Raw genomic sequence first — 24,492 nt, 5'->3', positions numbered from 1 at the left:
GAGGAGGAGCAGGAGAAGGAGGAGGCAGGTGCCCAGGAGGAGCAGAGAGGGCTGCAGCTGTCCCTGGGTAGCCACCCTGCAGGCGGGACAGTGCCTGGGCGCTGGTGCCGCTCCCGCTGGCAGTGTGGCCCGGACAGGATGCCCTGCTCTCACCTGCCCACTCCTCGACCTCACAGGAGTGCTTACGGTGTTACAGCAGATGGAAAATATGAGTAACAGCATGAGATAAATATAACCTGTTTCTTCTGGACAGAGACTCAGCAGAAAATGTCCTGCAGGCACTGCAGAGCCAAATCATCCTAGTAACAGCAGAGTCCTGGTCTGCAGCATGGCACCACACATCCCCCTGGGGATCCTTTTGGTTTGGGCCAAAGGCCGGAAAACACCTTTCTTAACTTGTAACCACAGATTTGGCACCTTCAGCACCCACGGCGTGCTCGGCTGCAGCGGTGCAAAGAGAGGGGTGGTGCTGGGTGCAAACACACCTGCCAGCTTCAGCTCTGCCTCTCAGGGCTTGCCAGCAGCACCTTCCCTGCAGTGATCATAGAATCATAGAATGCTTTGGGTTGGAAGGGACCTTTAGAGATCATCTAGCCCAACCCCCCTGCAGGGAGCAGGGACAGCTTTAACTAGATCAGGTTGCTCACAGCCCCATCCAACCTGACCCTGAATGTTTCTAGGGATGGGGCCTCCACTGCCTCTCTGGGCAACCTGTTCCAGTGTTTCACCACCCTCATTGTAAAGAATTTCTTCAGTCTAAATGTACCCTCCTTTAGTTTAAAACCATTACTCCTTGTCCTGTCACAACAGGCCTTGCTAAAAAGATTCTCCCCATCTTTCCTATAGGCCCCCTTTAAGTACTGAAAGGAATGATGTCAAGGCCATTTGCTAATCTGCCCGACAACATGTCAGGACATTGTCCTGCTCATGTGCTCTGGTGTGCCCATTCCACTGTGCACTATAAGCCACGTCCGTGCCTCCGTCACATGTGGGTGCATGTGTGCAGTATGCAGGTGTCTCTCCTGCACTGGCAGTGGCTCAAAGCAGTGTTTGGCTCTGCAGAGAGGCTTGCTCCCTCAGCAGAGTCAGAGACACTTCACCTTTCAGTTCCTGTCTCTCAGCAGCTGGGGGAATTTGGGACCATGGTAAGACTGTAGTGTGAGGCATGGGGGTCGAAGAGACCATGGGTTCAGACAGAGCTGTCCTACACCTAAAGCCAGTAAGTGTCTGGGCACCCCAGCTGCAGCCACCCCTGAGCAGGGACCAGTCCAGACCCAGATCATGCAGGTAACTTTTGCCTCCTCGCCTTTTTAATGAAGAATAAATGTCTCCCACTGGTGGCTGGAAAGCCACCAGAGCTGAATTGTATCTTTGCATCTCTCCAGGACAGTGACATGAAGGGATGAGGCTTCCTTTGCTGGGTTTTCCTGCAGAAGCGAGGCACGGAAATCATCCCTGCAGAGATGTGTGTGATCAGCAGTGCTGCTTCATCTCCTTATTCATCGTGAGTCATATTTTAAGGGAGCAAAACTCTTCCAGGTCTACAGCAAGCCAAGAACACGGAGACTGCTGTTACTGCCAAGGTTTCAGGCTGGAAGAGCTCCTCCTTGGGATGTGCACCGTTTGGCCACTATTGTTACAGTCCCTGCTTTGCTTCGGGAAACAACGCAAGTGTCCATCGTAGCTCCACCCAAAGGCATGGAGGGAGAGGATCCAGCCACACCACCCCCAGCTCCATACAAAAGCTCAGCTCCATACAGAAACATTTCAAACGCATCATTTGGGTTTCTCAGCCTTATTAGAGTTGTTACGCTCACTCCTCTAAACATTCATTTAAATGTGTTTTTACTGCGTCTTCAAAGCAGAAGTCAAACAAGATGCAAACTGCCATGGCTAAAGTCAGAATTGGTTCTGAGAACAAAACATCCCTGTAAAGTGCTTGGGTACCTACCCAGTCCCATCCAGCACAGCAGAAACACACCAAAGAAAACCAGCCAAAGGAGATTTTTCAAAATGACACATACCTCCAAGCCAGCTTCCTTGTACAATCAATAATGTATTGGGTTTACATGGCAAGGTTTTGGTAGCGCAGGGGCTGCAGGGTTGGTTTCTGTGAGAAGATGCCAGAAGCTGCCTCCATGTTGGAATTAACCAGTTCCAGCTAAATCCCAGATGGACCCGCGGCTGGCTAAGCTGAGCCTATCAGCGACACTGGTAGAGTCTCTGTGATAACGTATTTAAGAAGGGGTAAAAAACACTGTGTAGCAGCAGCTGTGGGAGAGGTGTGAGAATATGTGAGAGAAAGAGCCCTGCAGACACCAAGGCCGGTGAAGGAGAGGGAGGAGGTGCTCCAGGCGCCGGAGCAGAGGTTCCTCTGCAGCCAGTGGGGAAGGCCATGGTGAGGCAGGCTGTCCCCCATGGAGGCCCATGGTGGAGAAAGATGTGAGCTGGGGAAAGAAGCACCAGGAGGGCTGGGGCTGAGCTGATCCTCTTTTCCAGCAGTTAGCAGGCAGAGTCAGTTAATGAAATGTAAGATGACAGTCACTCCCCAAAGGAGGGAGCTGCATAACAAGAGAGAGGAGCTTGCAAAAGGGAGGACCGAGTCCCTAATGACTAGCTGTCCTGGTTTCGGCTGGGATAGAGTTAATTTTCTTCCTAGTAGCAGGCATAGTGCTGTGTTTTGGATTTAGTAGGAGAAGAATGTTGATAACACACTGATGTTTTTAGTTGTTGCTGAGTACTGCTTATGCCAGTCAAGGACTTTTCAGCTTCCCATGCTCTGCCAGGTGCACAAGAAACTGGGAGGGGGCACAGCCAGAATAGTTGATCCAAACTGACCAAAGGCTATTCCATACCATATGATGTCATGCTCAGTATATAAACTGGGGGGGTTGGCTGGGGAGCAGCGATCGCTGCTCGGGAACTGTCTGGGTATTGGTCGGCGGGTGGTGAGCAATTGCATTGTGCATCACTTGCTTTGTATATTATTATTACTATTATTATTATATTGTTATTATTATCATTCCTATTTTACTTTATTTCAATTCTTAAACTGTTCTTATCTCAACCCAGGAGTGTTTCTCACTCTTACTCCTCCGATTCTCTCCCCAGTCCCATCGGGGTAGGGGGAGTGAGCGAGCGGCTGCGTGGTGCTTAGTTGCTGGCTGGGCCTAAACCACGACACTAGCGTTTGCTAGCCTGTGTGTTACATTTTCTCAGAGAACTACTTTCCCTCTTTCTTAAGGGGCTGCCATGTGGCAAAGCGAGCAAACAAGAGGAAGCGGTTTGTGCGCGTGGCTATTGCTGCACCCAGAATTTTCTTTCTAGGAAGAGCCCAACTTCCCTGGAGCGTGACATGTCTGTACACGCAGCCCCTTACTCAGCCAGGGCATGGCAAGCTGGCCGGTGAGATTCTCGGAAATGCAGCTCATCGAAGCCGCTGCGCACTCCTCCTGCTTCGCTGATAAAACAGCAGCTGGCCCTGCGGGGCCTGCTCCAAGGGGTGTAGAAACCCGTTCTTCATTAACAAATGCACAGTCTGAGGGCTGAGGGCACGGCGAAGATGCACAATCTGAGGGGCTGACGCGGGTCTAAAATAGAAGCGCCTCATTTCAGCGCCTCGCTCCTTCAGTGCTCTGGAAACCCAGCCCTCCTCTGGTCCGGGCCCAGGATGTGGAGGACCAAGGGGCAACACCAAGTGGAAACACTCGTGGTAAGAAAGCGTCAGGGAGCAGCCCAGCTTTTTGAACGCCACAGTCTCCACAAAAAGCCGGTTGCGGGGGTGGGGGAGGAGGGAAGATTTGCCCCTTATAAACGGCCCCCTTCCCGCTGGCCGAGTCTGACAGAGCCCACCGGGGCTCAGTTGCTGGATACTGAATAGCCACGACATGTGACAAAAATGCCATCCCGGGGGGGGAGGCGGCTGGCTGCGGCCGGCTCTTGCTCGCTCTCAGGCTCGGTCCCGGCGCTGGCCAGGCCGCGGCCCGGCTGGGCCCGGGAGCGCAAGGCCGCCGGCGGGGGCAGCCGGTGCGGGGGGGGGGGGGGGGGGGCGCGGCGCGGCGCGGCACCCGAAGGGTTAAGGGGAAGCGCGCGCGCGCCTCGCAGCGCCGCCGTCCATACCCCTCGCTCCGCGCCGCGGGGTGGCTCAGGGCCGGCGGCTCCGATTGGCCGGCGGGGGCGAGGCGCGGCGCGCGTCACTCCGTCCCGCCGCGCTGACTGGCTGCGGAGCGGCGCTGGGATGCCGGGGCGAGAGGCAGAGGTAGTGACGCGCGGCCGGGCCGTTACGGGCCGTTGGGGTGCCGGTAACCGAGCGTCGTCCCCGGGGGCTCCTCGCTCGGTCTGCTGAGGAGAGCCCGGCGGCTGCGCCCGGGTGGGAGGCGGCGGCGGGGGGGTGGTCTCGCTGTGCTCCTTCCCCTCCTCCTGTCCTCCGCTCTCGGGAGGCAGGCCCCGGGGCGGCCTGAGGGACAGGCGGGACGGTGGAGGGCGGCCGCTGCCTCGGCCGTGCAGCGCGGCCGCAGGGTCGTAACGGGTTTTCGGAGGGGTCTGCAAGTCGGCGGTGGAAGGCAGCCATGGGCAGCTCACTGCGAAAGACGCGTTAGTGGCTTCTGAGCGTGCCCCTCCAGAAACCACCGTGCTGCAAATATGTTCTCTAACGTGACTCTGCTCCAAGGGGTGTAGAAATCCGTTCTTCGTTAACAAAACACCATTATGTATTTTAATAAAAAAACCCTCAACCTTGCTCTGTGGTTTGCACCTTCTGCCTTATCACCTGAGAAGTGCTGAGAGGTGACAGCCGGTGTGGATAGGAAAACCAGCCCTTAGCTGAGCAGGTTGTGCTGTGCTTTGGGTGTGTTTGAGCCGGGTTTGAGTGGTGGGCAGTTTTAAGGGAGAGCTCTGCTAGTGCCCATGGCAGTGGGAGAGCTTGGTGTGCAATGGGGAGGAAGGGCCGGAGGCGCTGAGCAGAGGTGGATGGGATTGGGGCTAAGGCACAGGCAGTTGGGGCGGTGGGAAGGGGGCACCCATTTCCTTTAACATGGCAAATGGTTACCAAATGGCTGCTAATACATTTGATGTTCAGAAAACTTTCCAACTGCTGAATTGCAAGAAGATTCTGGAACAATCTCGCAGGTAATGCAGGGGGACCAAAAACCACAAATAAAACTTGATCAGACTCTGAAAAGGTCTGAAAAAGTTTCATGTGCCCTAAGCAGCAGTCCTTAGCTAGTCTTCCTTTCCTATAACAAGTGACGTTTCAGCTCCTATATTTCCTCTTGTGCCATCCTTAATTAAGTGGCAGTTTAAAGTCCTCCTCTTCCTCTTCCAGATGCATCCAGTCATAAAGGCCTTCGTGTGTGGCTCCATCAGTGGTACTTGCTCCACACTCCTCTTCCAACCCCTTGACCTGCTGAAAACCCGCCTGCAAACTCTGCAGCCTGCTGCGAATGGGTGAGAGAGTGGGGATGTCTATGTGTGGGGGGTGCGGAGGTGCACCACCGTAGGCTTCTGCCTGATTTGCTGGCTGGGGCTTGGAGTTCAGGGTTGTAATTCAGATACTGAGAGCCTTTCTGAAATAGGAGGTATGGAGAGCATGGAGAAGGATTGATATTTTGCTCCAGAAGAGAGAAAATGGCTGCTCTTGTGAACACTACTTTAATAACATGTAACCAGAGCATTTGTATGTATGCATCTGAGAGACTGGTGTTTGCTGGAGTGGCCACCATGCAGTTTCACAGGGTGTCCTGTGCCTGAAAAATCATGTGTTGTTGCTACATAGCCTGTCCACATGTGCAGCTGCTCCCATTTGCCAGGTGTAGTCAACTATGACTACACTGGCTGCTAACAAAGGGAGTGAGCAACTGAAGGTGCTAACGAGAGAGGCCTCTCACATGTGTTACAAGTGGTGGGAATGCAGAAGGTGACAGAGAAGTGAGTGCCTGGAATGAGTGACTGAGAAAAGTAGGCTGAGTCTAGAAGGAACACCTCTGAGGTGCTGGGGTAATGCACAGAGAAACAAGTGAAAGGGGGTAGCTGCGTAGTATGGCTGCTAGAGAGCATAAGCAGGTCATCTTTGCAGTTCCTGTCTTGTCTTCCTTTCAGGTCCAGTCGTGCTGGGATGGTAACGCTGCTCTTTAGAGTTGTTCGTACTGAGAGTCTTCTGGGGCTCTGGAAAGGTGTCTCTCCAGTAAGTGGCTGCCTTAACCCTGACTTCTAAAAATAAATACATAAATAAACCTACTGTTTATTACTAACTATGCACTGGATTTAAATAGCTGGCTCTTGTACAATTATGAATGAAACCATGTGATTCAGATGGTAAAATCCTATTTTAAGGAGTTAATGTTGTGAATTCCACTGATTGGGTCATAGCAGTCACTGTGGATTGCAGTCCTGAGCAGCTGAATACTTGAATACCATTGCAAATGTGGGGTGGCAACCGTACCAACCTCATTTTGTTTTGGAATATCTTGTTCCTAGAAAACCGCTGTTGAGGAATGCATTAAGTCCTGGCATCATTTGAATCAATTGGCTGTCAATGCTGTAAATGATTTTTATCTTGCCTTCTTTTCCTCAGCATGTTAGCTGAGGAAAAAATTGCTGAAGTTTTTTTTGTTTGTTTGTTTGTTTTGGTGCAAAGCTTCCTGTCAAGTTTAACAGTCTCTGAAATGTTCTGTAGTATATTTTGTCTTACATGTGCCTTTTCTTTCTTCATCTGCTTCTGTTTCTTCTGAAGTCCTTTGCAAGATGTATTCCTGGGGTTGGGATTTACTTCAGCACTTTGTACATGATGAAGCAAAGGTTTCTATCAGACCGTTCATCCACAGCCCTGGAGTCTGTCTTTCTGGGTGCTACCGCACGTGCGGTATCTGGGATTTGTATGTTGCCAGTGACTGTAGTGAAGACCCGATATGAGGTGAGTGTGACTTCCTAATTAGTTCCCTGTTAATGATGTCATACCCCTTCCGCATGATGAAAAAGAATTTCTGCCATCTGGAGAAGATTGCTGCCACTTGAGTGCAGTCAAGGATGTAGTCCCGATTGCATCCCAGTTCAGACATTGTGCAGGAAAAGCCATGCACTGATTTTTAGGCAAGAAGTGTAACATGAAACAGAATTCGCCCTGAGATTTTAAAGTTTCAGTTGTATATAATGCGTAATTCTAGCTTCTTTCTTCTTTTACCGTCTTGAAGGTTTGTTTTAAAAGCTGAGGTAGGTGGAACCCAGTTTTTGCCTTGGGCTGTCCTCTGTGCTGCCATCTCAGGCATCACATGGAGCACATACTAACGCTTGTTTGGACAGGGTGGCCTTGGGGTGTGTGTAGGGCTCCTTGGCCTGTGTCTGGCACATGGGTGACTGACTGTTGTCTACCCTTGCAGAGTGGCAGCTTTGGCTATGGGAGTGTATATGGAGCTCTGAAGAACATCTATCAGACAGAAGGGGCTCGTGGCATGTTCAGCGGGCTCACCGCAACACTGCTGCGGGATGCACCCTTCTCTGGGATCTACCTGATGTTCTACACACAGACCAAAAACTTCACACCTCAGGGTACGGCTGAACATTGGAGGCTGTGATGGGAGATGTTTCTTTTCTCGCCTCTTGCCCTGCAGTTGACTGCCTGCATGCTCTGCTTATTGCCTCAGTAGTTAAATCAGTCTCTTGTAGGGCTTTAGGTGGGACATTCATATTTTCCTGTGGAGAACTGTAGGCCTGTAGCTCAGGTCAGTGTAGAAATGGAAATTATCCTGAAACTGATTGTCTTTTATGAAGACTGATGCATAAGGTGGGTTAGTGAACAGTTGAAAGAGAATGTGATGTGTTGAGTTGAGAATGTGAGAGTTGATGTGTTCAACCGTCCTTTCTGCTGCTGGTTGTCTTGTATACCAATCAGTTTCCACTAACCTGGGGTTTCTCTGATGTTAGAACTGGCTGGGGCAACACTTGCACAATCTTTCCTTCTCTGGGTTCGTGTCAAATTCAGTTCCCCAGCAAGTGAGGCTTTTTAATACTGCTAACTTTTGACTTGTTGCCACTTTTCCCCTTGAAAGGTTTCTCTACCTTGCATGGATTTAACTTCTTTTAGACCCCGATGCCAATTTAATCATTCAGTAGCTTTTCACTTTGTCATGCAGGGCAAGTATTCCTGGCCTGTTTTGTGTCTGAGTGCATTCCCTTTGCTCTGTTGCAGACCAGCTGGATCCAGTGCTCATGCCTGTGATCAATTTTGGCTGTGGGATCTTTGCGGGAATCTTGGCCTCCCTGGCAACACAGCCTGCTGATGTCATCAAAACACACATGCAGCTGTCCCCCCAAAAGTACCGCAGGACAAGCCAGGCCATTGCATTCATCTACAAGGTGAGGTGAATCCCTTCTAATACGTGCAATCACAGCCCCACTTTTGATCTCCTTGCCCAAAGCACAGCTATGATAAGAAAGTTGTTGTCTTTTAAAGGGGGTGAACAAATGTGACTGCTGGATGTGTTCTTGCAGTCAGACTAATCGGTGCCAGCATTTTCAGAACCTGAGGTGGGTCATGCTGTGGGAGACTGACACTGAATCTCATCACTGGTTTATGTGCGGACTTGTTCAGTAATAGCTGGAAAGTACTCTGTCTGATGGTCCGAAAACAGTCAAAGGCTTCAGTCCATTCCTCGCTTTTCCCTGTAACTAGAGAGGCTATTGTCACTACTCAGATGTGTTTCTTGCTCCTCTTGAATGGATTGCAAGGCAGTGAACTTGCTCCATGATTATTCTTGCAATTCCTTAGTCCTATATCTGTTTTCACAAAAATACAGATGATGGGGAATTGAAGAGCAAGCTCAGAGTACTGGAGCACAAAGCTGGGCATATTCTAGCAAGCGTCTCTCCACACAGGCCTGCTTCATGTTTCAGGCTGGTAAATGATTTCACTTCAGTTCTGTCTGTTATGTATTGATTCTTACACTGGTAGTGGTGGAAAGTGCTTAGCTTATTTCACCTTAACTTTATTTCAGCTTAGCTTAGTATGTAGGCTTGGAGGAGCTGTACTTACAGCTGCTGCTGCCTGTGGTTTATCGGTGTAGGCACATCTGTGATTACCACAGTGGGACACAGGGTTTCTTTAGTATGTAGCATGAAATGCCAGTTTCAGATATAAGCCAGCTACAAAACAATTCTTTGCCCTTTGGACACTAAAAGAGAAATAAATGCCCAGATCTGTATCCCAGGAATGGGATGGAGATGTACTCAAAGCCCACCTTTCCCTTCCTGCCCTCAGAAGGGCAAATCTTGGCAGGTTTGCTCTGTTTCCATATTGAACTCTATTCCTAAACAGGAACCTGTTTATTTGTGCATGGATTTTTTTGTGCATGGTACATTTTTCTCATATCAGAATGGTGTTTTTTACTTCAGTACTTAAAAATCTCAGTTTTTACAGAATAGCTAAGTGACTTTTGTAAATATGAAGCTCTAAACCAAGGACAACTCATTTTCCTGAAGTGTCTTGAAACCGTTACACCCTCGCGTTCTCTTTGTTGGGCTTGAGTGTGGCTTTCCCGATCCAGGCATTCGCTTCTTCACTCACTGCTCTTGATTTCTTGGGTAGCCCTGCAATTGCATACCACTACAGGTTCTTCCTAAACATTAAATGCTATTTAAGCCTAGGTCTTTCAGAAACTGATCTGGGTCTGAGCTGAAATATGTCCTGTGCTGTTCCATGTAATAAATGATGAGAAATTAGAACACTAGAGGCAGATTATGATGGATTGCTGTTTATCTCCCGTTGCAGGACTTTGGGCTGGTCGGCTTTTTCCGAGGTGGTGTGCCCCGTGCCCTCAGGCGGACTCTGATGGCAGCAATGGCATGGACGGTGTATGAACAGATGATGGAAAAAATGGGCTTGAAATCTTGATTGACTTGCACAAGAAATGACCAGCTTCACTCCTTCTCCCGCTTGCTGTGATCAACTGGCACTAGGAAGTTCCCAGTTCCACAGAGGAATAAGCCTTGCTCAGCCAGGAGGAAGAAAGCCCTTCTGAGACAAGGGATTAGGCCTTTGGGCAAGTAGAGGAAAGAAGGATCAGAGCTTTGCGTCATGTGATCAGTGCATTCCAGAAGGACTGTACTTGCAGACTGCCATGGGAAATGGCAGGGTTTCCATGGCCTGGTAACTGTGCTGAGAGAAAAGCCCCTTTTAAAAATAGCTCTGTGCTCACCACCTTTGTGCAGTGAGACATGGCTGAGCAGAAGTGTTTGAGTGCAGTGATTGCAGAACCTGCCAGCCTGTTCCTTGCTGGTCTGGCCAGTAAGGCCACAATGACCCACCATCTGATGTAGATCCTCCTTCCACATATGCTCTGTTCTCACAGGGTAACGTTGCAGACCACGGTGAGAGACTGTATGTGTCTCTTAATGCTTATATCGCAGGAGTGGGTGGAAGAGAAATGAAGTGCTGAAGGAAAGCCAGGAACACGGTCTCTGTCATCACTTTTGTACTGTGGATGATAGCAGAGAAGGTAACTGGAACCTCCTTGTTGTGTCATGTGCAATTATGTGAGCATCTTAACACTTGAAATGCGCTTCGGCCTCTACAGCAGTGTTTGCACAGGAATTAAGAAGCATAAGGCACTTTAGAGTTGATTGCTACCAAAGTTCTACTTGTTCTCTGAAAAACATGTTTCCTGCTGGTCTGACTATATCAGGAACACTGAAGTATTTTTTTTTATCCGGTTGTACTAGAGACTGATTTGCTTCCGCTTGTTCATTTGTTAATCCCAGATCAACACCCTCAGTGCGAGCTGGTCCTTAGATGTAGCTTTTAGGGTCATAGCTCATAATGCATAAATGTATAATGGAAGCAGATATAGATACTGACACTGCAGATTTCCCTTAAAAGCTGCTGCTGATTGCATGTGCAGTCTCTTTGGATTTGCTCTTTTCTATCAGCTTTCTCCACAGTTTGAGACCTGTGAGTGTTTGGTAGGGATCTTTAATTCTCTGGCTCCACACAGACCCTTCACAGTTTCCCAGCTGATCATTTTCTCTTAGTAGGTCGTCCATATTTCAGTATTCCTGAGTTTAGGCTTAGAGATAAATACACTTTTTTCATCCACTGTGCCTTCTGTTAGAAAGACCTCATAGTGTGTGCTGTCCAAACCTGGGTACAGCCTGCTCCCCTCTTCACTTGTGCCTCTGTGCTGGCTGGCTGGGTTGGGACTCTTGCAGCTCTGTTGGCGTTGCTGCAAAGCTGGGCATAGAAGTGTGCATCCTGTTCTGTAGTGTACCTTGCAGAAAACATAGCTTTGGCTTTTATTTTCTTAAATATCTAGGGATATTGCAGTTCACTTTAAAAACAGAGCAGATGTCTCTGAATATGAAGACATGACAGTGTAGCTGTACAAAAAAATGGTACTACCTACCTGTTGTTTGTAAAATTTGGAGTGTAATTTGCACAATCACTGCCTGTGCTGGCAACCTCCTGAGCACAAGAGTAGAGGAGATGTGGGTTGTAAAAGATGTTCTTCATCAGATTCCAAATCCAAGAAGGTTTGATGGCTGACGTGAAAGTTAAGTGTGAGTAAAGCATAAGGGGGCAGGCTGGAGGCTTGGAAGGTGCTGCCTGTTTTTAGCCTCAGCCCATCTGTGAGGGCAGACTGGTGCTACATAGTGCAGGAGTCTCCAAGAATGATGGTGGAGGGTCCCATGTGCACGTGTCTGTATGTTAAGAATCGAGCACTGCATCAAATCATTCCACGTTGTGACTGACAAGCTGTCAGATTCCCTCTGCTGCTTCTTACTGTCAGGCATGTGGGCACATCATTTGCCAAATCCTAAATATGAAGAACCCTTCCTTTCTTTTGCTGTCCCTCTTACCCTTAGTGACCTGAACTGGTGAGGGTGCGTGGAACAGTGGTAACTGCACATCCTGCTGTCTGTTATCCTGAGCACTGCTGGCACAGAGAGCTGGAGAACCAAGTCTAGGATTGCTAACCGGGTGGAGTGAGGTGGCAATTACATGAGTTACCTCCTATGTCTTTTAATTCCCTATGCATGGGGTCAAACCGACATATTACACTGAAAGCCTGAATTTATTTGGGGCTTTCTTAACCTGGTGTTTGAGGTGGATCTGTTGTTTATCCTGGGCTGTGGCAGTCAAGGGTTGCGTATAGTGTAGCCTGCAAGGTGCTTCATGAATATTTTAGTTCCTGATTTAGCAATGGCAAAGCAGTGTGCAGCTTGTGCAGACAGAAACTTAGGCTCTTAAAAATGAGGCAAGCAAGCAAAATTGCCAGGTGATAAATCTTGCATTAAGTAACGTCCTGATCAGAAAGTTGAAATGCAGGAACATTTCAGTGACTTTTATGCCATATACTCCTGCCTGGTCACATAACAAAGGAAGAACTAGAGAATTTATTCTGATATGCAGTGTCTTAAAGTCTACCAATTTTTTTTTTTTTTTAAATTGGGATTCATGTGTTATGAAGGCCTAAAGCAGTGTTAGCTTTTCCTTTGGGAAAGTTCTTCCATTCCCCTCACTTTGTGGAGAATGAGGAGGCTCTTTGTTGTTGCAGTAAAGTGAAAAAATATATGCTTTTGACTTGTGAATTAGTCTGGGCTCCTTTGAGTTTAAGAAATAGAAAATCTGAACTGCACTGTGTTTCATCAACCCTTGGTGCTGCAAATCCAAAAACTTCTTTACATGTGAGCTGGGGAGTGAGTTTTGCGGTGCAAGTTTGTTGTTTGTTTTTCTTTATTATTTCTTTTGTTAGGTCTCTCATATATGGGAGAAGCGAAAGCCTGAAGTTCTGTTCCACTGTCTTCTGAAAGCTGTATCACACAGGCAGGCACAAGACTATTTCTCAGCTCTGATCCTTACCATCCTTTACCCTTTTCCCCTCTTGAAAAACATTGTTTCTAAACTGATTTATTGAAGTTACTTCTTGATAGCTATAGCAAGTCAAGAAAAACAACTGTGTGGACTTGAAGTTTAGATATATTGCCCTTGAGGTTGTGTGCTTCTAATTAACAACAAATAGTCACTGTGCAGCCTAAAGGCAAAGTAAATCAAATAAAGATCTGGACACAGGTGCTTAATCACCTACCTGAATCATGCCAGCAATTCAACACTAACAATCCTATCAGATAATCATTTCCAAAGCCATCTTAGCTTGGATTCCAGAGAAGGTGATGTGATCCCTTCTGTATGTGGTCGGATCCCTCTCGGAATGGCCTCCGTTGCTGGCAGTATGCTATTAGTGAACGTGCATTGGCTCTGCTTGCCACTGCAGCTGTGGTGTAAGAACACACCTGGTTAACATGTTGAGGCAGTCAGTATTTAAGCGAAGTGTAAGGACACAGGAGAAATAGTCTGATTATTTACGTTTTAGAAACTTCACGTTTCCATTCTTCCTGTGCTGATGATTTTTTTTTTTTTTCTTGCACTGTTTAAACAAAATTGGAGCTTTGGAACATTGCATAGGTTTGAGTATTGTGAGTGTATGTGTCATATAAAATATTTATGTGATAAGGTGTATTATATGTTTCTATTAAAAAGTGGTTGCCAAAATGAACCATGTCATCTCTTTGGTGTTTCTTTTAAAAAAAACCAAACCACAAGTCAATCAAACCCACAAGGGATGGGATGGAATAGAGGCTTAAGAAAGCAAAAGAAGTTTCCCAAGACAACAGAACCGTTGGGTGAGTTCAGAGCCCATACAAGGCAATGCGTATTCTCTTTTTCTATGGGGTATAATATCCACAGGCTGTGCTAGTACAACCTAAATCAGCTTTACTTAAATGGAAAAACCACATAGCAATGGGGAATCTTGTCTTTTTCACAGCTTCCTCTGCCTGCCTGCTGTGTGTAAAGACTGATGGAAATTGAATCTCTGTACCAGCTGGTGAAATACCTGCCTTCAGGACAGTGGGGTTCTGAGCACTCTGGGGAGACTGTTTTTCATCTCCTGCCAACCAGGTGTTTGCTACTCAGGCAGCCTGATCTTGGTAGGGGACCAGAAATTGTACTTGGGGCATAATTCTCCGCTGTGAGGCATGCTGCGAGGTGACGCTGGGTTGCTGGGATCTCCTCTTGCTGTCACAGCATGGTCCTGGGATTCAGTAGGAGGCAGGCTGTGCTAAGCAAAACATCGATATTGTTGATACTGAGATGTACATCTTCCACATGGGAAGATCCCAAACCTCTTCTCTTTTTAGATGTTGCCTAGATGATGCATTCTTATATGAAGCAGTTTTCACAAAGAATTATCTGTGTGTAACAGACTTACCACGCAGTCCTGGTGTGCAGCTTTATGCCAGCTGGACCCCAACTGCTTGTGCAGGTACCTGATAACCAAATTAGGCTGGCGATGGTGCCCGCTCTTAAATGCGGCGGGCTTCCAGAGCTCTCCTGCTGCCTTGGAGCACCACCTCTGATGTAGAGGGTGTTTCAGCTCACGCTGCTGACAGCTGCTCCAGCTGTGAGAGGAGATAGCAGACAGGCTCCCTAGCCCTCTTGGGTGCTGGAGGGTGGGAAAGATAGAAAAGGAACAGCTTAAAGGCCCTGTCCTTGTAATAAAACATTGAACTACGGATCTCCCTTTCACCTAAAAACCAGGCAAACGCTTCGCTTGCTTCTTTATTTTTAACGTATCGTGTGCCATGCATGATCACTGACACTAGTACTGAGCAGAAAATACTCCTTGTCTCACACACACATATATATATGTGTACTTCTGCAAAGCCAGTGTGGAGCCCTTGAATGTTTTTATCCCTCCTAGCATTGCTTCTGGTTTCAAAGTATCGAGCTGATTTTCCACATTGCACTGTTTGTTAAATTTCCAATTTTATCACTATAAAATGCTTTGGGAGATTTTATCATAATGCATTAAGGAATTTTAGTAAAAATGACAAAAAACCAGACATTTAAAATGAGACATCCATAACTTTTGTGACAGATGTTAGGCAATTCTAGCTTTGTAGAACTAGAAGTAAGAAGGGAATAGATTTGTCAAAGTATGTTTCCCCAAAACATAAAAGAAATAATAACAAACTTTGAAACACAGCCAAGTTGGTATTTACATAGAAGCACAGTATTGTGTAGCTTCACTGGAGGTGGGTCGATCTCCGTGGGTTCCTCTGTATCTTCTGGAGGGTCCAGCTCCAGGGGTTTCACACCATCTCTTGGATGACACCCACTGACACTTTTGGTGGGATAGATACTGCCCAAACATCTATCTTCCCAAGACCCTTGGATCCATTTGTCACAGGACCCCTTTTGGCAGCAGAGAACAAAGGGGAAATGATCACATTAATGTGCACTGCAGCCCAGTGGCTCTGTCCCACCACTGGGACGTCCTGTTACAGCCCCCTGATCCAGTTTGTGGGGGCATAGGCCGAACTCAAGGAGAAAGCTGCCGGTAAGCACTCTATGCTAAAATCATTATTTGGCATTTCCATGTGTATCAATAAATATGTGGCTTAATTGCATGTGTGTCAGGCCCATGGATTTGGGAAATGATTTTATATCTGCCTTTCACACAGAGTTGTTTTCTGCCTGCAGGTTTCATACTTGATGTGATTTGTCCGCTCCCCTCCCACCCCCTGTGCTTTTTTATTTGTTTCTTTCTTTTTTACATTAAAATTTCCATATTTGCGCCAGGACTGCAGGTGATCCTCTGCCAAATGCAGCTTTTCTCTTGTGACACTAAACAGATCTGTGATCTGACAACATCTGCACCCAACTGCTGACCCTTGCCGCTCCGTTGCGGAGTTGCCCAAGGCTTTGGGAGTAGCTGTCTGGTGAGGCAGAGAGAGGTTTTGTTATGCTCCAGGCTGTGCCCCAGAGACCCCGCTGACACGGGGGGGCCCGGCAGGAGCCAAGGTCCTAACCATGAGCCACCGGAGCTCAGTGGGAGTGCAGGAAGCTCTGCTGCTCTGGCAGGTCAGGCATTGGCATGTACAGTATGAACCTGCTTGTGCTTTGCTGGGACTGGGTAGAGGAATCAAGGCTCAAGCAAAATAATTCCCCAGCAATTGAATAAGGTCAGTAAAATCCAACCAGACAAATCTGGATAATAATAGGGGCCTTTTGGGGTGCACAGCCACTCACATTGAGGAATCATGTCAATAAAATCATGCATGCTGTCCTGGTTTTGGCTGGGATAGAGTTAATTTTCTTCCTAGTAGCAGGCATAGTGCTGTGTTTTGGATTTAGGAGGAGAATAGTGTCCATAACACACTGATGTTTTAGTTGTTGCTAAGTACTGCTTATGCTAGTCAAGAACTTTTCAGCTTCCCATGCTCTGCCAGGTGCACAAGAAACTGGGAGGGGGCACAGCCGGGATAGCTGATCCAAACTGACCAAAGGGCTATTCCATACCATATGACATCATGCTCAGTATATAAACTGGGGGGAATTGGCAGGGGGGCAATGATCGCTGCTCGGGAAGTGTCTGGGTATCGGTCGGTGGGTGGTGAGCAATTGCATTGTGCATCGCTTGCTTTGTATATTATTATTACTATTATTATTATCATTACTGTTTTACTTTATTTCAATTATTAAACTGTTCTTATCTCAGCCTAGGAGTGTTTTTCACTCTTACTCCTCCGATTCTCTCCCCAATCCCATCGGGGTAGGGGGAGTGTGCTAGCAGCTGCGTGGTGCTTAGTTGCTGGCTGGAGCTAAACCACAACACATGCCCATCAGGTGAAGGTAGCAGAAGTGCCAGACTTGCGTATGGATGTAGCCACCGAATGCCTTGCTTTTGTTTTCTAGGACCTGAGCCTGGCTGAACTGGCTTTTGCAAGCACAGTCCAGCCCACAGAGCGGGCTGCTACAGAAGCCATGCCTGGGTGTGCTGTCCCAGCTGTCTATGGGGGAAGGGATGGGGCAAGCACCATCCCACCCCCTCTCCACGCCCTCCCAAACCTCTCTGCACACCAAACCAGAGCAGCCCAAACAGGAACAGCCCCGTCCATGGCCTTGTCCGCCTGAGTCGCTCGACAGCTTTGCCCACCGTGTGTGCTGTTCCCCACAAGCGTAGGGTAGCCTGTGATGAGAGTGGCGGGCTGCATCACTCCAGGGGCTCCTCAAGAATTTCACTGATTGCCGTCAGTGACTGACAATGGTTTGCACAAGAGACGTAGGCACGTCTCTATCCTTCACATTCAAGCTCATTACATTTAATTAAAGCTTCAGTATCTTTGTAATCAGATATGGTGTCTAAGCTGTAAGGAGTTTCTCTCAGTTAAGGACTATTTTGAAGCTAACTCAACTTTTAAAAAACAACATCCGCCACACCCTGCATATAATTATGTAACCAAGTTCAGTGTGAATGGTGACGGGAGAGACATGGTCTAAAATACACAGTAAGACAGACACCCTTCTACTTGAGGGACGTGTTCATTAATGACAGAGATTTATTTTAAAGTGTCTCGGTATACAGTTAGAAAATAAAACAAACTTTCAGGTTGCTTAAGAAAATGATTAGAAAAGCTTTGCTGTCAAGCTTTAGCATGACTCTTCCAAGCCCCCTCATGGGCTGTGGAGCTCATGGTCTACCAGAAAGGGCCCAGACTGTAAGAGCATGAAATAAGTATCAGAGATTCCTGGGGAGTCTGGAATGCTTCCCAGCAGCATTCCTTTGGTAACATCATATTTACTGCAAGATTCGTTACTGAACTTCCAATCATTATGTTCAAATACACTTTTTAATACAGTTGGGTTCTGATTATGCAGAAGAGCTCTCCAGACTACAGCCATTGCACACACTACGGTAACACCGCCACCTCCCCTCTTCCCCGCCAGGCTAACGTTCACATATTTAGGAGACATACGTTGTACATAGCCCCAACGGGTCAGCTCTCACTATCCACAGCACACTTATCAAAGCGCAACAGAAGTCTACAATCTGTTAGGTACGGGTATAATAGTTCACGTTCTTGTTGAGAACTCACCTATTTGCTGAGTTTCGTTTTACTTACCTTTGTCACCACCCTGTGGCAAATGTGTGAATTAGTCTCTTAAAGAATATTCTAAAACTGATTGGTAACCTTGCTACTTAAGATCATCTAACAGTGTCCTGGTTTTGGCTGGGATAGAGTTAATTTTCTTCCTAGTAGCTGGCATAGTGCTGTGTTTTGGATTTACTAGGAGAAGAATGTTGATAACACACTGATGTTTTAGTTGTTGCTAAGTACTGCTTATGCTAGTCAAGGACTTTTCAGCTTCCCATGCTCTGCCAGGTGCACAAGAAACTGGGAGGGGGCACAGCCAGGACAGCTGACCCAAACTGACCAAAGGGCTATTCCATACCATGTGACGTCATGCTCAGTATATAAACTGGGGGGGGTTGGCCGGGGAGCAGCGATCGCTGCTCGGGAACTGTCTGGGTATCAGTCAGCGGGCGGTGAGCAATTGCATTGTGCATCACTTGCTTTGTATATTATTATTACTATCATTATTATCATTACTGTTTTACTTTATTTCAATTATTAAACTGTTCTTATCTCAACCCAGGAGTGTTTCTCACTCTTACTCCTCCAATCATTGGGGTAGGGGGAGTGAGCGAGCGGCTGCATGGTGCTGAGTTGCTGGCTGGGGCTAAACCATGACAAACAAGCATACAGAAAAAAAGAACAGTGTGAGAGCCAGCTCCTGACTTGCAGGTTGAAGTTTTGTGGGAATGACGGAAAGCAGCTGACAGTAAATGCACAAACTGCTGCTCACCAAAACAGGACAAGGTCTCTTTTACAGTAAGCAAAGAACATATGTGATGCTGTGTAACCTGCTGCTTAAATAAACTCCAGAGCCACTCAGTGCGCAGTCATTGCAAAGGAGCTATCAGGAGGGTCAATGCCCAACCACACTGCTATAGTTGTATTAGGTTAAAATAGATGAGAGAAGACTAAAGGAGTGTTGTTATTAGAAAGACATGAATGTGAATTATCACTTGCAGAAGGCACTGGCAATAGTGTCTGCACCATCCAGACACCTATCCAGATCTGGATGATAGCAAGCATAACAAAGTAAATATCACTTCTTTTTTCTAAGAAACTCCACTCTCAGGCTTGTGTCTGCTCCCTGAATGTGACAGAGGAGAAAGATGATGGAGCATGTGAAGCCTGATCGCTTTCTGCTGCTTCTTAAAAGCAAACAAACAAAAATAAATCCCCCCCAAAGGGGAAATCGTCACATTGATGTCCACTGCAGGACAGGATGTGTAGGTTCAGTGCCAATTTAACCTACTTCTACTGTAATTTGTAATTTCTCTAAACGACAGGGACGGCCTCGGCTGCACAAGCTCTCCCGCGTGGTGCAGTGCCACGGCAGGCACTGCCGGTGAGCGGCGGAGGAGCGGGAAAGCAGGAGAGATGCTGCAGCCTCTTAGAGGCCTCCTGCCGCGGTAGGCCACTGAGAAGCTGTGTATATGCTTCATCAGACAACCATCAGCCCCTGAAAACAAGAGAGTGTATTTCGCTTTCAACAGGAAAACAGAATTCTAAAGTGTTACAGTAAATCTGTGCTTTGTCTTTGCTTCAAGTGCTCAAAAGAAGCCCTCCTCTCTACAGCTACCTGAAAGGAGGGTGTAGTGAGGTGGGTGTTGGTCTCTTCTCCCAAGTAGTTAGTGATAGGACGAGAGGAAATGGGCTCCAGCTGTGCCAGGGGAGGTTTAGGTTGGATATTAGGAAAAACTTCTTCAGAGAAAGAGTAGCGAAGCATAGGAACAGGCTGCTCGGAGAGGTGGTGGAGTCACCACCCCTGGAAGTGTTCAAAAAACAGGAAGACGTGGCACTTTGGGACATGGTTTAGTGGGCATGGTGGGGCTGGGTTGATGGTTGGACTGATGATCTTAGAGGTCTTTTCCAACCTTAATGATTCCTAGTTTTACTTTCATTGAAGAATAATCCAGCCACCAAGCCAGGAAACATGAAATTAATTATTACTCTACCCTTAATTGGCTTAGTGGTGGACTTAGTAGTGCTAGGTTAATGGTTGGACTGGATGATCTTAAAGGTCTTTTCCAACCTAAACGATTCTATGATTCTAAGTTTGCTCAGAGCACAAGCCACAGCACGCTGAAGAGGCCGCTCCCATCTCACAAATTTGTTCCGGAACCGCTCCCAGAAGAGGGGCGGGAGAGAGCTCGGCAAGAGCGGACGCTGCTGTAACGCGGCCCCGGCGCAGCTCACGCCCCCTACCGGCCCCGCCCCTGGCCCCGCCCCGGCCCCGCCCCCTGCTGCCTTAGCAACCGGCGGAGCCCCGCCCTTCCCGCGGCTCCCCATTGGCCGGGGAGGCTATATATAGGCGTCAGGCGGAGCCCGCCTTCCCTTTCGTTCCGCGCCTGCCCGGGCCTCCACACGGCGTTGTCAGCGTGAGTGCGGGCCGCCGGCCCGGGGGGCTCGGGGGCAGCGGTGGTGCGTGGGCGCCGACGGCGGGGCCCCTCCGCGCTGCCGGCGGCCGGAGCTGGCCGAGCCGCGGGGAAGGCCAAGGCCTGCCGGCTGCGGGGCAGGGCGGGGAAGGCGGCCGGCGCAGCCAAGATGGCGGCCGGGGTTCCTGGCGGGCCCTCGTGGGGCGGCGGGGGGGTGGGAGTGGAGCCCTTGCAGGGCTGATCCGGGTGCTTGTGCCCGCAGGTTCCCTGTCGTCGCTTCCAAAGGGAAACCCCACAATGTCCGGAGGTCTCGATGTCCTGCAGATGAAGGAGGAGGATGTCCTCAAATTCCTCGCTGCCGGGACCCACCTGGGAGGCACCAACCTTGACTTCCAGATGGAGCAGTATATCTACAAAAGGAAAAGCGATGGTAACCCCGTCGGATGGATGGCCCTGGGGGGGCAACGGGGATTTTGCGGGCACAGCTGAGGAAAGCAGGAAAGTGCTAGTGCTTGAGCGCTCTGGCAGCTTCTCCGTGGCCTGAAAGGTGCAGGTGTCTTTAGCGATTGCATCGTGTTACTCGGAGAAGTAGGACGAAATGTGAATTTCAGAACTTGGTAGATCAGTCACAGCTGGATTTGGGTGCTTCTGCTAGTTCTTGACTACAGTGGCAAAATGGTTTTAATGTCTCAATAGTGATTTCTGCTGCTTGTTTGCATTGTTCTTCAATCTGAGCTACACCCTGTTAAAAGACTGAAACTCATACCAGGCCCTGGTTCATATTGATAGGTGCTGGAATTGTGCTACAGTAAAACCATGTGGGAGGATTTCCCTTGGAATAGCTTTCTACTAACTAGAATTTTGGAATAACCACAACCATGTGACAAGTTTTAGGATCTTGTATTTGCTGGTTGTTCTAAAGCCTTTTGTCACCATTAGGTATTTACATCATCAATCTGAAGAGGACCTGGGAAAAACTCCTTTTGGCAGCCCGTGCCATTGTTGCCATTGAGAACCCAGCTGACGTGAGCGTCATTTCTTCTAGAAATACTGGACAGGTATGGACATTTGTTGGTCATGAGGCCTGCAGTCTTGGGAGCAGGACTCTCTTGCCATGCATCATTGCCTGCCAATGGCAGCTTGGTGTTAAAAGGGAGTAGCACAAATTTTGCCTCCAGGAACACTGTTTTGGAGGCGTGTTTCTTGTGTTGCACTTGCAGCTTAGAAGACATCTGTTGAAACCCCCCATTTCTGTAGTTTCAGGGCTTTGATAACTTGTTTTTGTTTCATATCTGCCTTTGGGTACTTCCCGTTGGATTTCTGGCATATTGGTGGTCAGTCCCCTGGTGGCCCCCCTGCCCCCAATAATTCTGTGAGTCATTGGCACTGCTTTTTGGGGACAATAAGCGCCCGATACAAAAGTTTTCAAAGACATAATTTGTTCTGTTATTGAGCAAGGTATAGAAACTAGTGTATTTTTGATTTTGTCTCCAGATTTTTAGAAAAAAAAAATCTGTTACAGAAGGGGACACAACTTTCAAATAAAATCTCATCAGCCACTGAAGTTTATCTGTGAGCTTAGTTTCTTTGGAGTAATGCCAGTGGTGCCACAAACATACAGGAAGATTATGAATGACGTGGGGTGGATTTCCAAAGGAAAAGCTTGGGTTCCTATGGACTTGACCTGCACACTGTTAAAGCTTGATGCTGAGGTCAGTTTTTGGCCGATGAGCTCTCAAGTGTCGGAAGTGTGCTACAGCAGACCAGATGGCAGGGTTTTCGCTAACGCCAGGAGAGGAGCTCCCTCTATGAATGGAGTTTGATAGTAGGCCCTGCCACATGCCTGAGAAGTTGAAAGCTGTTCTGCATGAGTAGGAATTGCCAACTGCAATTTTAATGGACACAGCTACAGTCTGTGTGTATTTACTACTGGGCTTTTCCTGTTGTTCCTGAAGTTATGCTACTAGATAATGAAAGGATGTAAAAATGATGGAAGAAAATTTTTTTGCTTTTTTCATAAACTGTTTGCCTTTTCTCCCCTTTCATGATTTGATTATGAGACTTTGGAGTAGAGCTTGCAACTAAGTTAGGGGAAAAAAAGTTTTTTTCCGTATCCTGACTTCTTGCTTTGCTGGTGGATATGACCTTTTTAACTTCTGGTGTTGGTGTAGCTATTTTAAAAGCATTTTTATTTTGTCTCATTTTGAAAGCAGAGCTGTTGGTGAGCCCTGATTTCACAGGAATTGAAAGAAATAGTTCCATTAAATTTTGTATGTGTTCACTGAGTGGCATACTTGGGTGACTCGGTTGAAATGCAGTTTTCCGGCTTCACCTTTGCTGTGGTCCATTTTGCAGCGTGCTGTTCTGAAGTTTGCTGCTGCTACTGGGGCTACTCCCATTGCTGGACGTTTCACCCCTGGTACCTTCACAAATCAGATCCAAGCGGCTTTCCGTGAGCCACGGCTCCTGGTTGTTACAGACCCCCGGGCTGATCATCAGCCACTGACAGAAGCATCTTACGTCAACATCCCCACCATTGCGCTGTGCAACACCGACTCCCCGCTGCGCTATGTGGATATTGCTATTCCCTGCAACAATAAGGTAACGGCTTTGCTGTAGCTGCTTCCTCCAGAGCATGCCCTAGGTTGCAAGATGGATGTTTTCTGCAGGGGAGGGTTGCCTTGTATTTCACATGTCTCCCAGGGTGATGAGCTAATTAAGGCCTCTTGCAAGCTAGCAGGCAGGTGGGGAGGAGGAGATGAGCTGCACACAGTTGGAGCTTGGAGCTGAGGCCAGTTTCTGGCCAAGGAACTCTCAAGTGTAGGACGTGTGCTATAGTAACCTGGCAGAACTTTTCGCTGACGCCATGAGGGTCTTTGTGGCCCAATGAGTGGAGTTTGATAGTCATTCTTGCCACAGTTTATGAATATGAATGAAACGTAAAGTGAACTGATGAAGAAACTAAGGCAAGCCAAGTCTGTGCATGTGTGTAAGATTTGCTCATTTGGTCAAATTTTCTATTTCTTCATTCTAGCATATGTAACGAGCGTAATCCCTGTCTTTTGGACCAGATTCACGTGGGGTAGTGAGCAGTATGAAACTCCATAGCAGGAGAATTGCTTCAGGCTATGTGATATACAGCAAATTCAGATGCTGGTGATTGATGTGCGCTGTGATTTCTGCAGAGGCCTGAAGATGTCACTAGGAACTCAAAAAGTTGCCCTTTCCTGGGTCCAAGTACATAAGTCTGGGCATTGGCAAGTAATACCTTTCTCTTGCCAAGCAAGAACGTTGGATCGAATGCAAATAAGTCTTTTGCTCTTTAAAAGAAAAAAAGTGTTTTCAAAGGTTTAGCTTTACAGGGAATCTTTCTTCTGTTCCAGGGAGCCCATTCAGTGGGTCTGATGTGGTGGATGCTGGCTCGGGAGGTCCTGCGCATGCGCGGCACCATCTCCCGTGAGCACCCGTGGGAAGTCATGCCTGACTTGTACTTCTACAGGGATCCCGAGGAGGTAGGAGACCTGCGAAAGGACGTGTGGCTGTGTTGAGATGTCCTGCTTGTGCTCCTGCCCCGTGGTCCTGTGGGCCTGCTATTGAGGGCAGGTTTTGCCAATGTAATAATTGCACTTCACAGTTAAGGAGGTGGTGGTTAATTAGTCATCTCTGGTTGGTGTGTATGGTCTGGTGTGTGATAGTGAGGGCGGTGAGGTGTTTCTGGGAGTCTGAGGCTATGCTCTTCCATTACAGATTGAAAAGGAGGAGCAGGCTGCTGCTGAGAAAGCAGTTACGAAGGAGGAATTCCAGACCGAATGGACGGCCCCAGCTCCTGAATTCACTGCTCCTCCTCAGCCCGAGGTTGCAGATTGGTCTGAGGGAGTGCAGGTCCCCTCTGTGCCCATCCAGCAGTTCCCCACAGGTCAGTTTGGGGGATGTCTGTGGGAAGTCGGGGGTGTGTTGTAGTGGGTGGGAAGAGCTGGGCTGCACTAAGCGTTGTCATCTTTGTAATTGCAGAGGACTGGAGCGCCCAGCCTGCCACCGAGGACTGGTCAGCAGCTCCCACAGCCCAGGCTACTGAGTGGGTTGGCACTGCCACGGAGTGGTCCTAACTTCAGTCCCACTATACTGTGAGAGAAATAAAGACTGGTTTAATACA

The 24,492-nt window shown here is 48.1% G+C and overlaps 2 protein-coding genes and 2 non-coding genes across 5 annotated transcripts; all 4 read left to right on the top strand.

Moving 5' to 3' along the window:
* The first annotated feature begins 4,237 nt into the window (after positions 1-4,237).
* Positions 4,238-10,494, top strand: SLC25A38 (solute carrier family 25 member 38). Its single transcript, XM_075705864.1, has 7 exons — positions 4,238-4,258; positions 5,324-5,445; positions 6,097-6,181; positions 6,731-6,910; positions 7,374-7,542; positions 8,183-8,349; positions 9,761-10,494. The coding sequence occupies exons 1-7, from the start codon at positions 4,238-4,240 to the stop codon at positions 9,881-9,883; spliced, it is 867 nt and encodes a 288-aa protein (XP_075561979.1). The 3' UTR covers positions 9,884-10,494.
* A 9,819-nt stretch (positions 10,495-20,313) lies between these two features.
* Positions 20,314-24,492, top strand: RPSA (ribosomal protein SA). Of its 2 annotated transcripts, XM_075704847.1 has the most exons (7): positions 20,314-20,342; positions 20,602-20,769; positions 21,279-21,397; positions 22,695-22,940; positions 23,723-23,851; positions 24,087-24,255; positions 24,351-24,492. In XM_075704847.1, exons 2-7 carry the CDS (start codon positions 20,637-20,639, stop codon positions 24,443-24,445), a joined length of 891 nt encoding a protein of 296 aa, XP_075560962.1. In that variant the 5' UTR covers positions 20,314-20,342; positions 20,602-20,636; the 3' UTR covers positions 24,446-24,492. The 2 variants fall into 2 exon arrangements, with proteins under 2 accessions (XP_075560962.1, XP_075560961.1); XM_075704846.1 differs by lacking the exon at positions 20,314-20,342 and having other exon boundaries at positions 21,279-21,409.
* On the top strand, positions 22,023-22,182 carry LOC142593077 (small nucleolar RNA SNORA62/SNORA6 family). Its single transcript, XR_012830879.1, has one exon. It is a non-coding gene; the product is annotated as a small nucleolar RNA SNORA62/SNORA6 family (small nucleolar RNA).
* LOC142593076 (small nucleolar RNA SNORA62/SNORA6 family) lies at positions 23,102-23,260 on the top strand. Its single transcript, XR_012830878.1, has one exon. It is a non-coding gene; the product is annotated as a small nucleolar RNA SNORA62/SNORA6 family (small nucleolar RNA).

Source organism: Pelecanus crispus, chromosome 2 (genome assembly GCF_030463565.1).
Source record: "Pelecanus crispus isolate bPelCri1 chromosome 2, bPelCri1.pri, whole genome shotgun sequence".
NCBI classification, from domain to species: Eukaryota; Metazoa; Chordata; class Aves; order Pelecaniformes; family Pelecanidae; genus Pelecanus; species Pelecanus crispus.
The sequence above is the reverse complement of the archived record's forward strand: the minus strand, read 5'-3'. Positions and strand labels throughout refer to the sequence as shown.

Coding starts and splice junctions, on each gene's coding strand:
- SLC25A38 (XM_075705864.1), top strand. CDS start 4,238: ATGCCGGGGCGAGAGGCAGAG. Junction 6,182..6,730: donor TCTGGAAAGGTGTCTCTCCA/GTAAGTGGCTGC, acceptor TTTCTTCTGAAG/TCCTTTGCAAGATGTATTCC. Junction 6,911..7,373: donor TAGTGAAGACCCGATATGAG/GTGAGTGTGACT, acceptor CTACCCTTGCAG/AGTGGCAGCTTTGGCTATGG.
- RPSA (XM_075704846.1), top strand. CDS start 20,637: ATGTCCGGAGGTCTCGATGTCCTGCAGATGAAGGAGGAGGATGTCCTC. Junction 22,941..23,722: donor CTATTCCCTGCAACAATAAG/GTAACGGCTTTG, acceptor CTTCTGTTCCAG/GGAGCCCATTCAGTGGGTCT. Junction 23,852..24,086: donor TCTACAGGGATCCCGAGGAG/GTAGGAGACCTG, acceptor CTTCCATTACAG/ATTGAAAAGGAGGAGCAGGC.